We start from the raw sequence: 13,317 nt of genomic DNA, 5'->3' as shown, positions 1-13,317 counted from the left end.
CGAAAAATGATTGGATGTCATTGTCATTCAGTCAGGTCAGTCAGTATGGTGAAGTAAACTGTTCTCAAGTGTACTTGTTAGAAAAATATAAACCGGAGACAAGATAGAAAACAAAAATTACTTTTTTCATTCTAATTTGAACAAAATATTTTCTTAACTCCAAACTACTAATGTGCACATAATGTCTTTGGCCCTAAGAAAAAGTACGGACCTATTGTCGGCAGCAAAATGGATACTTCGAAGAGGTTAGATTCCAGTCAGATCACATTATTTTGAACTTTGCATTATTTAGTGATGTTCTTTGAACTCATTTAACGTTGATGACTTTTTTAGATTTTCGACCTCTATCAACGTTGCCAGAAAAGGCTGAAGAAACTCAAGTATCTGCAGGGAAGAAATCTAAACGTAGGCCTCCAAAAAACACTTTGTTGGAATGTCGTCATGCATACCCTGAATTTTTGCCTGACCCTAATCCTGATTGGCGGAACAGTCTTCGTGAGAAATTAGAAAGAGCTGATATGTTGAAGAGGAGGAGTAAAATTGATATACCTGAGTTTTATGTTGGTGAGTAAAAGAAATCTCAAGTTTGAGACTATGATAACAAAGCTTTGATTTTAATTCATTTTGTAATAAGGTATTATAAAAAGTCGATTATTTTTAGGGCAAAGCTGGTATTGCTAATTAAACATTTTTTTTAGGTTCAGTCCTTGCAGTGACTATATCTGATCATCATGCACAAGGCAAAACTAACAGATTCGTGGGAATCTGCATTGAGAGGAAAGGCTGTGGGCTAAGAGCTGAATTCACACTGAGGAATGTGGTTGATTTTCAGGGAGTGGAGGTGAGTTCTAGAATCATCATCATCATATATTATCATCAATGAGATTTCAACAACATCCATCCAGAATCAACTCTTATATCATTTTATTACATACAGTAAAGCCCTTTTGTTTGTTTGTTTGTTTGTAAACTCTTTATTGCACATAAAAATAAATAAAACAAATTACAAAACAGTTATTGGATTAAGAAGAATATGTACAATACCCTTTTATTTTGTCTATTTGTATGTATGTGCAGGTCTTGAAAATTTTTAGATGCATTTTATGAAAACATTTCTACACATTTCCAGGTGAGATATGACCTCTATGACCCAACAATCCAGCAGATACAAGTGCTTCGTTTAGAAAAACGCCTCGATGACAAATTGTTCTACTTGAGAGATGCCTTGCCGGAGTACAGCACCTTCCCATTTGATATGGACATGGAGATACTGCCTGAAGGGACTCCGGTGCCTGTTAATCCAGTGCAGGTAAGGAATAGATATATTTGAGTTTTTTTTACCAACAACTGAGTTAAGCAATAGATTTCTTTTAAGCCTTTTCTGTACTATCAAAAATATTTACTAAAATTTTGGGTACTTTTAGATATTGATGAATGGCAGATTTGGATAATATTTCTGTCACCTTATTCAATTTGAATACTAACCAATGCTCTTGATGGTCTTACAGTAAGGGGTGGGGGAAAACATAGTGAGGAAACCTGCACATGCAGGCAACTGGATGAGTAACCATGCTCAATCCGATACAGGTTAGGTTCCTCTGCAAAAGTCAAAGGCATACCCTAGCCTCTCTTCAGAGTGGTGAGGATGTAACCGGGACTAGCCAGTAGGAAGAATCTTTTTTTATTCAACTGTATATTTCATTAAGTTAATTAAGTTATTGTTGCATTGACTAATTTAAAATACTTTATAATATCTTTATTGCACAGAAATTTACACAATTACAAGAAATAGTGCATTGCATAGTAAGTAAAAGAAATTTAAATTACTTGCTAGGTTTAGATTTACATACATACATATGGTCACGTCTATATTCCTTGTGGGGTAGATATAGATTTAAATGGTAAAATTTTTAGTTTGACGTATATTGTATTTTTCAGGTGAAACTAAAGCCAAAACCATGGCTCGAAAGGTGGGAACGGCAGGATCTCAAAGGCGTAGCCAACATAGAGGAGTACTTGAAAGAAAAAGACAGAAAGAGAAGGGAACAACATAGGAAACCGTGGGAGAAATATGACTTGATGAAGGAATACAGGTAAAGTATAATTTAATTAAAATTATGTTTATTTAGATAAAACTAATCCAGATGCTAATGCAGTTTGCATTATCTACATCATATAAAGTTTACTACTGGAAATAGGCATCCTATAAATACTTCCATCTTGAGAATATACATACATTTAGTCACATCTATGTTTATCCTACAAAAGCGTTCTAAATAATTAATTCAAAAAATTTATATTACTTTACCAAATTACAGTATAATGACAAATAAAACAACTCAGATTTTTTAACACTGTTTTATCTCTTACGGGGTAATAATCTCAAAACACAGATGTATGTTTAAATTCTTTTACAAACTAACCTATGGATATAATGTCAAATAAAGGATGATTAGTTTATTAAAGTAGTGATATTGTCAAATAGAAATTGCAGCCCCATTGTAATTGGTAGGTATAGTTTATGAATAAAAAAAAAACATTAAAAAAAATCAGGTATAGCCCATATAATACATATTCGTCAAAAATATATTTCATTAATAATTTCTCTTCTTACAGGAAAACCATACCCATCGAAGATCAAAGTAACATTTGGGAGGAGGTGTACAATCAATTGCAAATTATACAGTCCACACAGAAGAAGATTGCGAGAAAGCGTACTTTTACCACGCCAAAGCCTAAACTTGGCTAGTATTTTAATATATATTAGAAATTATATTGTTAAATGTGTAGTAATAAAATGCTGATGTAGATTGCCTTCGATTTTTGCATTTCTCCTCTTAGTAAAGCCTTGACTACACTTAGTTGTTTAGGTGCTTATTAAAAAAATAAAATATCTTTATTTGCCAATAGAACACAGTTTACAATAAAAGTAACAAACATTAGGTAAGGTAGCTTAGGCGATCCATGCCTACGTGGCAGGACATCTCCGAACTAGATGGATAAGTCTCTATCTCAAGAGTCTGTCCCACCACTTGTAAGCCGATGGAAAGTCTTAAGTATTAGTCTTAAGTACTGAGTACAAAATTGATGATTACTTAAGTAAATGCACAACTTCAACTCGACTAGGTCCATAAAATAATGTAGGAACATAAATGTAGAAATGTCATTAATATTCTGAAGATTCTTCGTTCAAGATTTTGAAGCTCCAGCAAGGATTCTAGAAAAATTACCGAGCTTAACAGCAACAGTGCCATCTTTCTTACGATAACCGAACTAGAAACTTGAATGAGCTGTCAATGTCAGAATAGTTTCCTTAATAATGAAATAGATGGCTGTACATAGCATTCATTCATGTCATGTTTTAAAAGCAAGTTATAAAAGCCGTCTTACACCGTACGGAATTGTAGAAACGAGAGTTAAACCAACAAAAGTGTCTTTCTTATAAATGTTAAAAAAATCTTTCGATTAAATAGTAGAAAAGTCTTCATACGTTGGAAAAACATTGCTTAAAACTTTCAAAGATTACTTTTAAAACTTTCAAAGATTACATTACATGCTTTATTTCGCATGGTGTAAATAGTCTTAATAACTTAGTTGTTCAGAGCAAGCAAACATTGTGTGGTGTTGTTAAATATATCGTGTTAAACTTTAACATCTCTTACGGGTTTTAGTGACTCAATGTGTATCAATTTATAAGTGTTAAACTTTATTGGTTATTACGAAAAGTGTTTCAGTCATATTGTTGGTTTTGTGAATTATAAATACAATCGGAAGTTCACTGTAGCACTGCACCTGTCGCTTCACCCGGTAAGTTATTTGCTTCAATAAGTTTTTGCGAAAAACTGGTTCGTATTTCGTCACTTATCAGTCAAGATAAGTATGAAAAATAGAAAACAAGGCAATACAATCTGTGTACGTAAATTACCGTTCTGCCAAAGTAACGGTTGTATAAAGAAGTAATTCGGTAAAATTCGCGATTGCACTTGCAACTGGTTGGAGTTTGTAACCGTAATAATTATTGATTTAACGTCACTGCAAATCACGTCATAAGATGCAACAGTTCGTCGGCCTTGATTTCTGAGTAATCGCATTTGCTGAAATATAGGTACTCCAGAGTTATTGTTAATTTTTTTTTGTATTTACACACTATATAGTAGGTACTTATATAAGCATGAGCTGATTTATTAAGAACATCATCAAAAGTTTAGTCAGAATTCTTGATATTAGTATTTATATTTTATTACCCTAGAATAATAAAAAAATAATAAATATATGTATATGGGACAGGTAACACAAATTTAGTTAGCCTCGAAGAAAGTTCAAGACTTGTTTACAAGATACTTATTCAATGGTATAATTTTTTGTAATAAATACTTATACATATAGATCATCCATGACCCAGGATAAACAGCGAAAGTACGTTTCTTATAATGCCCTGGCTGGAATTCAAAGTCGGGCCTTTTGGTCTGACAGATAAGCATCCTAATATTGGCCCACAGAGGCAGTTAACGTCAGAAGTCTGCTAAAACTAGCATATCATCTAGTGACAACTTTTAAGTCAGGCAAAGTTATGAGAAAGTCTTTATGGCAAGCTTGCCTTCATATTGCAATCCTACCAAAAGAATTTTCTGAAATTGAAAATAAAAAAAAAAGAATTTTCTGAGTTATTATATACCATGTTCTAATATTAAAATATTTGACAAAACTTAGCCCCTTTTTGAAAATCCTGGTTGCATCTTCTGTGGGGAGGAGCCAAGGGTTTGTCAAGATTAATATGATTAAGTTTTCAGTTAAAGCAAACATCTATCTTACTTATCAATATTTTTTTCAGCCCTGAAAATCACCCGATAAAACAAATCCTGACCCGAGTCCAGCCTTTATGTCTGATGTTTCAAGTCCTGCCTCCATATTTCCTTCTAAAGAAATCAAGTAGAAACTATCCTACCTTCCTGTATCAAAAGAAAAATGCTGTGTTTTGATAACTGAACTTCGACAAAAAAAAACATTAAAGTTACTATTACTACTGATGCACTCAATTGCAAGAACTAACTATGGTTGATCGAACTTGTTATATGCATCTTTCAGTGTAGGTATGGTACATATCTAAAGCAGAAAAGAAAACAAAGTAATAAAATAACTTAGGATACCTAAATAAGTATTGAGATGCATTTTGGTTTTTTATTTCAATTTAATTAATGCTCTAGTTTGAAATAAATCCAATATTTTTATAGACGCTTGTGTTTTTATATAACTTCTATATTTATCATTAACCCTTAAAGCTAAACATGGCCTTTCAATCTTCTCAATAGTGTTGGCTCTATCTATGCCGCAAGGGATATAGACATGATTATGTGTATGCATGTTAAAAATTACTGTATTATTGCACAAATTACAAACATACATACATATAGTCACGTCTATATCCCTTACGGGGTAGACAGAGCCAATAGTCCCGAAAAGACTGAATGGCCACCTTCAGCTGCTCAGCTTAATGATGGTATTGAGATCCAAATAGTGACAGGTTGCTAGCCCATCGCCTAAAAAGAGAATCACAAGTATGTAAGCCTATCCCTAAGTCGCCTTTTACGACATCCATGGGAAAGAAATGGAGTGGTCCTATTCTTTTTTTGTATTGGTGCCGGGAACCACACGGCATTGCCGGGAACCACACGGCATTGCCGGGAACCACACGGCATTGCCGGGAACCACACGGCATTGCCGGGAACCACACGGCATTGCCGGGAACCACACGGCATTGCCGGGAACCACACGGCATTGCCGGGAACCACACGGCATATGGTTTTATTGCACGAATTATGGTGCTATTTTTGCCAATAGAGCAAATCTATTTTATTTGTTGTTTGATCGTAAAAGCACCGGCGTGGAGCGGGTGGCAGCCAGTTTGTGAAACAAAAATGTCGGGAAATATAACTTGAAGGGATTTCAGCTAATATGATTAGACAACAGATAGGCACATAACCTCATTCCCAGCGACACACGGCAAGGTTCATAGACCGATAATCTTTTCCATAACAACTTATATGAAGGGCGCACGCGTTTTTGGAGGTTTCGTAAGGAAAAATGTTGTAATTACCTTTATTTATTCGTAGTCATACGCAACAAAAAAGTCAAAAATATCTTTTCTGTTGCTTAGCTTTTTTAGCACAAAAAAAAGTTTCATAAGAATCCTACTAAGCTGTTGTATATATAATTAATACATTTAATATTTCGACTGAAAAGGATAGAGAATTTTTTTTTACATTTTTTGTCTGTCTGTCTGTATCTGACTGTATGATTAAGAATCAACTCAAAATTTACGCGGACAACAGCTAGTATATATTAAACCCCAAGAATTATTCGCTCCGGGGGCCTTTTTCCAAGGGACAGGGGGAAAATCGTGTAGGTATGCCCATCTCTTAAATGATTCCTATGCCCATGTCATTATTAGACTTTTTTAGAAAAGAAATTTAATGTTCTAAATATTGTATACTTTTGGGTAATCAAGTAAAAAAAAAGTGGTGATTATATGTATTTATTCAACAAGCTTAGGTCACCTTCCGCGTAGGCTACTAGAAAACTTACCGATCCCGTATAGCACCGCTGCACCACTTTCTAACTTTAATTACGCCTTTTCCACCTCTTGTCTATGCACTGTAGAGTGTACCCCATTGTCAATGCCTTTCCGCTTTATTAATCGCGATACTGTTACATTACAATACAAAGGTTGATTCTGAATACTGATTTATGCATTTTGTTCGTAAATCACTATTTGCTGACAATGTAACAGTAGAAAAAAATACAAAATAAAATACATGCACTTAGAAGTCCATTCGCTTTTACTTTAAAATCTACAAAAAAGTAGAATAGCAAAAAAATATGCAATAAATAAAAAGATAAAACGGAAAAAAAAGGAGGAAAATATATTTTTTCAATTTAAAAGAGAATAAAAATAAAATTCAAACATTGTTTCCGCCCGGGATCGAACCGGGGACCTTGTGCGTGTGAAGCACACGTGATAACCGCTACACTACGGAAACGTTAAGAAGGTTGACGAAATTAGGGAATAGATATAGTGTTCTATATTCAAACAAGTCGCCAATGCTGGTAGGGGTAGGATTAACTTTCCTTCTGAAGATTTTACAAAGTAGGCATGGTGCAAGTATTTAAATCTTTATTATGATGTAAGTGGAAGTTTTTATGTATAAGATGTTTAGGCATAGACATGCCTATCGATAAAGAGGCGTTATTTAGTAGGTATACTTCCTATGTAAAAATAATTGCTAAAAATTAATTATTACTTACTAGGTACTAACTAACGAGTCGTTGTGGCAATGCCAGTTAGGTATATTACAAAGTTGCATTTAACACATTAACGTTACTGTTAGTGGCTCCATAAATTATATTCCTTTGTCTGCAACTGCAAGCCGATAGGAAACAATGTAATAACCAGCTAATTGCAACAAAGAGCGTTAAACAAAAGGTGCATCTTCGAACGCAATCAATATATTGAATTGATCACACAATATAGATAGTACAGAAATTTATTTTTATTTATTTATTTTTATTTATCTTTATTTAGGCAACAAACAGTCGTTTACAAATAGATATTTACATAAACTATGAGTACAATTTAAAGACCTATAGTGCCCTAAAGTGATGTACTTATATAATAAAAAGGGTTAATTACATGGCAGGAATTTGTAAACAAAATCAACTAAGAATAGCTTACAGTGTTAGGTTAATTAAGTTTGTTATATAAGTATAAGTGTTTTACAAAATTATATTACTATCAGTTGAACTAGATTGAAAACTGAGTTTTAATCGTTTTAGAGTAGTGTTTAGTAGATCTATATTTCCAAACTCTTTATTATATATGGTGGTGGAACGATGTATAAATGTGTTACGAGTATAGTTTTTGTGTAAATGTGGAGGAGAGAAAAGTGGAATTTTACGTGAGGGGCGTACAGGTAAACGCCTAGGAGTCACAAAGGAAATTTTACTCAAAAGTTTTGAAGAATCAATTAAATTATTAAGAATTTTATATAGAAACACCAAATCAAACATTTTTCGCCTGTCATTTAAGGAAAGAAACTTATGATGAAGCAAGGCCTTATTATATGAGTCAAATTGTGTACACTCACGAAAATTTAAAGATTTTATAAACTTTTTTTGTACTCTTTCGATTCTATCTATGTGTACTTTATAATAAGGACTCCATACAACACTCGCAAAGTCCAAAATAGAACGAACAAATGCAAAGTATAAAATTTTCATTGTGATGGTTTGTTTAAATGGTTTACTAATTCTTAATACAAAGCCTAATTTTTGAAATGCTTTTTTTATTGCGAAATCAATGTGTTTCCTAAATGAGAGTTCAGAATCCATAATTATACCTAGATCTCTAATTTCTGTTACTCTCTGCAAAATTTCGTTATTTAATTTATATTCGTATTTGACAATATTTCTTTTTCGTGAGTAGGTAATAATATAACATTTATCAGTATTAAGATATAGCTGATTAGAGGTACAGTAGTCTTGAAGAGCCAGCAAGTCCTCCTGTAATCTGTTACAGTCAACCACAGACCTAATTTTTTTATATATTTTATTATCATCAGCATATAAAAGGTGGTGACTGTTATTAAATATGTTTCCTATGTCATTTATGTATAGGGAGAAAAGCAAGGGCCCCATATGGGAACCTTGTGGGACCCCGGAAGGCACAGGTAAAAATTGCGAACAATATCCTTTAATACAGACGGCCTGACTCCTATTACTGATGTAGGATTCAATCCACCTAAGGAGGCAGCCATGTATGCCGGCTTCTTCGAGCTTCAAAATAAGGAGTTTATGATTTAATTTATCAAATGCCCGGGAGAAGTCGGTATACACGACATCCACCTGTTCATTGTTATCCATAGCTTGTGATAAAAAATCAGTAAAAGTTACCATGTTGCTTTCAACACAACGACCCTTGAAAAACCCGTGTTGTTCTTCTGCAATAAAATTTCGAACTGACAAAGAAAGATGATAAGTCACAAGTTTTTCAAAAATTTTGCCTAAAATGGATAATTTTGAGATTGGCCTATATTCAGTAATTTGTTCTCTGTTTTTATTTTTTGGAATAGGCGTAATCAGAGATTGTTTCCATTTATTTGGAAATACACCTGTATCTATTGATTTTTGAAAAATAATTAACATTGGAATTGCAAGTTCTTTTGCGCAATTTGATATAAGCACAGGATGGATGTTATCGGCACCGGCCCCTTTGTGTATATTTACTTTCTTAAATTCATTGACTATGGTTTCTAGATCAAATTTTATGTGACTTATATCAACAGTTGTGTCATGTATTTTATCTTGTGATCCAGATGAAAAAGTGGTTTGTGAACTTACACCATTCGAAGAAACAAAAACAGAACCAAAACAATTATTAAATGCGTCACAAATTTTGTTTCCATCAGTTAAACACTCATCTTTATAGAACATATTTTCTGGAATGTCGTTATGGTTCTTTTTTGATTTTACAAATGACCAAAATGAGTTAGGATTTTTTCTTATATTTTCTTCTGAAAATTTAATATACACATCATAGCAAGACCTTTCTAATTTTTTGAAACGTTTTCTTAAAGTGGAAAAAGTATAATAATCTTGCAAATTTCTATAAAACTTCCATTTTTTATGACATTTTTCTTTCTCTTTATTTAATTTTATCAAGGGTTGCGTGTACCAAGGAGGAAATTTATATTTACTATTAAATTTAGAAGTAGGTACATATTTTTCAATTAATTCGTCAAAAACACAATAAAAGAAGTCCACCATAGAATTAACGTCAGACAGAGTATTGAATTTACTTACCCAATCAATGGTATTGAGTTCCATTTTTATATACTCGAAATCGGCTTTGAAAAAAAGTTTTCTGTTACTTTTGGCATCTCTTAATGAAGATGGAGAAAGAAAGTTAGTGTTTAAAATAATATTTAAAGATTTATGATTCGGATCTTCTTTTACTAAAGGAAAATTACACGAGTTAACAGTGCATAATTCATTACTAAAAACTAAGTCTAACATTCTATTGTTTAAATTAAATTGATTATTATATTGGGAAAGCAATGAAAAGTTTAAAAAATCCTCGGTAATACAGGCCAAGTTATTGTTATTGGTATGTATATCCATGCATTGGTTATCTACATTATGTGACCAATCCGCTAAAGTGACATTAAAATCCCCGAGAACCAGATAGACGTCGTCTGGGTGAGCGTTTATAAAATCAATAACCCTGTCATAAAATGAAGTAAGCAAACACTCATGATTCGGTCCGTGAGATATATACGTAGAAATAATGTGTAAGTAGCGAGGCGATGCAGCGCCCGGACGCCGAAGGTCAGGCGAGCACGGCGGCGAGCTCAGCGCCACGGACACCCATACCTCATCTGCAGGCGGCGGTGCACGCATGTCAATCCTGTGCACCGGGCGCAGGTCGCGTCGCACGGCTATCACAACACCACCACCCATATCCATGCCGCTTGCTACTGGGTCGCGATCACATCGATACACCGAGTACCTATTATCAAAGTACTCAGAATCATAGAAGTTATCATTGAGCCAACTTTCGTTTATGCATATAATGTCATAATTTCCTGACAAAACATTTCCTAAAAACTCATGTGACTTTGTACGTAAGCCCCGCACGTTTTGATAGTAAATGGAAAAATTATTGTTACCGAATTTTAAATATATTTATTGTTCCACCAGCATATTCGAAACAAATAATAAAATTTAAGACTATATAGAAATAATTACAAGTACATGTTTTCTTACTATAAAAATAAATGCAAAACGAGTTTAGGGTATTAAATATGATTACTATACTTAACATATTCGACTGGAAATGAAATAGACGGCATAGTCATTTGATTTTGATGAGATCAGATTCACGGGACACCAAAATAGTATGCGAGGTATCACTTTTTCGCACAAAAATTTTACAGTCTGACAACCATACATATTTATATAATTTTTCCTTGGCTATGGTACGAACTTGCTTATATAGTAATTTATTTTGAGGTGTAAGATGATCACTGATGAAGATGGGACTCGCTGGACCATCCAAACCGGCATCTGCAGTGGTGAGTCCGCGTCGCGCCCGTGCCGCCGTCAACATATCTGTCTTGCGTTTTCTTTGAGTAAAACGGACGATAATATTTGGTGCGAGGGTAGCATCACGCGCTGGTTTTATCTCACTTGTCTGAGCATTATTGAAACGTCTCACCCGGTGGATGAAATCAATGTCTGTGGGCTTAAGTGAAATGCCAATCTTAGACGCAATATTACCAACAATGGTGTACAGGTTTTCGCCCTTGACAATTGGTAAATAACACTTCCACTGGATTTCCGAACACGTGCGAGTGAAGAAGTCCTCGAAATTATGTATGTCGGTACTATTTTTCCACCTAATTAGGAATCCATACATATCCATCCATCCATATCTATGTAGTTACATATATCCATGCAGGGGTCATCTTTTTATTGAAATAGTCAGTGTGCTGCTTCGATTGAACTGCAACTTTTATGAAAAATACTTATGGATATGAATGCCGCCAGAGACCTCAAGAAAGCCCAACTTCTCAATGTGCCTACCCAGAACAGATTAACCTGGCGCAATTTTGTGAGGCGACCTGGACCCTCAGTAATGACATAAGGGTGGGACAAAGATGGATATGTATGTTAAATTTGTCTAAAATGTAGAGGCATCTTTAAATAAAGAGATATTTATTGCTGGCACGGAATCGCTTATCACTGTTATTTATTTGTAAATTAAAAAATATTTTTCTGTTTACCTTTCATTTAATTTGCATTGACTCACCACCCCACAAAGGTACAGTTGAAATTGAGACTTGCAGAGGTGTTGAAGGTTTTAAAATGGCTGATCGATTACATCTCCCGCCAACATGGCACTTTAAATGAATGTTTTTAACCTTGTGGCAAAAGAATCGTCGAGATAATAAAGCCATGACATGATGCGGAGATGTGAACGTGTGAACGTTATCTCCTAATGGGTTTTAAAAAGTTATTATATTGGTTAAAATAATGGTCTCTAATTTAATAAAATAAAAAGAACTTTTATTGTTGTAGAAACTCTTTATTTAATTAATAAAGTTCTTTTTATTTTAATTACCCGCTTATTTTTTATTTTGGTCTTGCGTAGCTATGATTGGTAGTAAAATAGCTACCATTTCATTAATTTACTTGACTTTGTGTCATGTCGTTAACAGCCCAATGCATTTTTTTTAATTAGGTATAGTGCACCGTGTTAAATTTTGGCCATGCATTAAAGCAGGGTTGCTTGCTGCATGTTGCTACTAGAGAACCGAATCAAGGGTCAGAAACGCAAAAAATATAATAAGAAATAGCAAAACATTGTAATTCAAAAAATTGGATATTTCAATACTTAAGTACCTACCTGTTTTTGTGCATGCTTTGTATAAAATTTTGTTCTTAGTCGCCTTTAAAGGGAAAGATATGGAGTCGTCCTATTCTTTAGTGGTCTTAGTCTACACGGCATAATTATTTTTTCCTCTCCATTTATCTCCATCAAAGCAAAATGCATACCAATATTGTTAAGAGTAAAGATTTGTATCTTACAATTTTTTCGACGTAAGGTTTTTTAAATTTAAGGCAATGCTGCTGTTATCCTCGATGCAAATCAAATTAAATAATGTTATAGTAAGTAAGTAAGTAAGTAAATGCTTTATTGTTCACTAAAGGAGTACATTACAAATAAAAACAGTACAGTACAAAGGCGGGCTTATCCCTAAGTGGGATCTCTTCCAGCCAACCTGACAGTAAGAGGATCATAAACAAAATTGAGGCAAGGGTGAACAACAGTTCTTTTACTAGAATTATCCTTAAGACACAACAATTATATACGTAAAATACAAATAAATAAATAAAGAAAATATATAAACATTTAATATTCTAAATTAACTTCAAAACCAATTCAAGACTCGAGAAAGAATTTATTAAGTTTATTTTGAAGGAATTAGAAGAAGGGGACAATTTTATAAGAAGGGGCAGTTTATTCCAAAGGCGAGCAGCCAACACGGAAAAGGACTTACCGTAGGTTTGAGAATGGTAGTCAGGAATCTGTAAAAGGAGGGTATTACAGGAACGAAGGCGTGGATCATGGATGCGAAAAGTGAATTTTTCTGACAGATATTTAGGGAAAAGGGGATTAAAAAGAACACTGTACAAAAAGGAGACAATATGTAAGTTACGACGTGATCTCATAGATAACCAGTTCAAACGTGAGCGGAACTC

At 33.8% G+C, this 13,317-nt stretch overlaps 3 protein-coding genes and 1 non-coding gene across 5 annotated transcripts in view; 2 read left to right on the top strand and 2 right to left on the bottom strand.

Moving 5' to 3' along the window:
• Positions 1–43: 43 nt before the first annotated feature.
• On the top strand, positions 44–2,820 carry LOC106131474 (large ribosomal subunit protein bL19m). The gene is made up of 6 exons (XM_013330584.2): positions 44–245; positions 334–564; positions 699–841; positions 1,130–1,309; positions 1,939–2,093; positions 2,617–2,820. Exons 1-6 carry the CDS (start codon positions 182–184, stop codon positions 2,747–2,749), a joined length of 906 nt encoding a protein of 301 aa, XP_013186038.1. The 5' UTR covers positions 44–181; the 3' UTR covers positions 2,750–2,820.
• Positions 2,821–3,606: 786 nt separating this feature from the next.
• The window catches only part of LOC106131566 (klarsicht protein), a 281,119-nt gene continuing 271,408 nt past the window's right edge, over positions 3,607–13,317 (top strand). For both annotated transcript variants that reach the window (XM_060950064.1, XM_060950063.1), the window contains exon 1: positions 3,607–3,807. The gene's annotated coding sequence lies outside the window, so the exon portion shown is untranslated. The remainder of the gene's footprint in view (positions 3,808–13,317) is intronic.
• On the bottom strand, positions 6,965–7,037 carry Trnav-cac (transfer RNA valine (anticodon CAC)). Its single transcript has one exon. It is a non-coding gene; the product is annotated as a tRNA-Val (tRNA).
• On the bottom strand, positions 7,552–11,343 carry LOC132902975 (uncharacterized). The gene has a single exon (XM_060950088.1). The coding sequence runs from the start codon at positions 10,516–10,518 to the stop codon at positions 7,771–7,773; it is 2,748 nt and encodes a 915-aa protein (XP_060806071.1). The 5' UTR covers positions 10,519–11,343; the 3' UTR covers positions 7,552–7,770.

The sequence above is a fragment of the Amyelois transitella genome, chromosome 20 (genome assembly GCF_032362555.1).
Source record: "Amyelois transitella isolate CPQ chromosome 20, ilAmyTran1.1, whole genome shotgun sequence".
NCBI classification, from domain to species: domain Eukaryota; kingdom Metazoa; phylum Arthropoda; class Insecta; order Lepidoptera; family Pyralidae; genus Amyelois; species Amyelois transitella.
The sequence above is the reverse complement of the archived record's forward strand: the minus strand, read 5'-3'. Positions and strand labels throughout refer to the sequence as shown.

Bases quoted from the DNA above. Each gene is read 5' to 3' on its own strand.
- LOC132902975 (XM_060950088.1), bottom strand. From the start codon at position 10,518: ATGGATATGGGTGGTGGTGTTGTGATAGCCGTGCGACGCGACCTGCGC.
- LOC106131474 (XM_013330584.2), top strand. From the start codon at position 182: ATGTCTTTGGCCCTAAGAAAAAGTACGGACCTATTGTCGGCAGCAAAA. The intron at 246-333 runs GTTAGATTCCAG...TGACTTTTTTAG, and splicing joins AAAATGGATACTTCGAAGAG to ATTTTCGACCTCTATCAACG. The intron at 565-698 runs GTGAGTAAAAGA...CATTTTTTTTAG, and splicing joins TATACCTGAGTTTTATGTTG to GTTCAGTCCTTGCAGTGACT.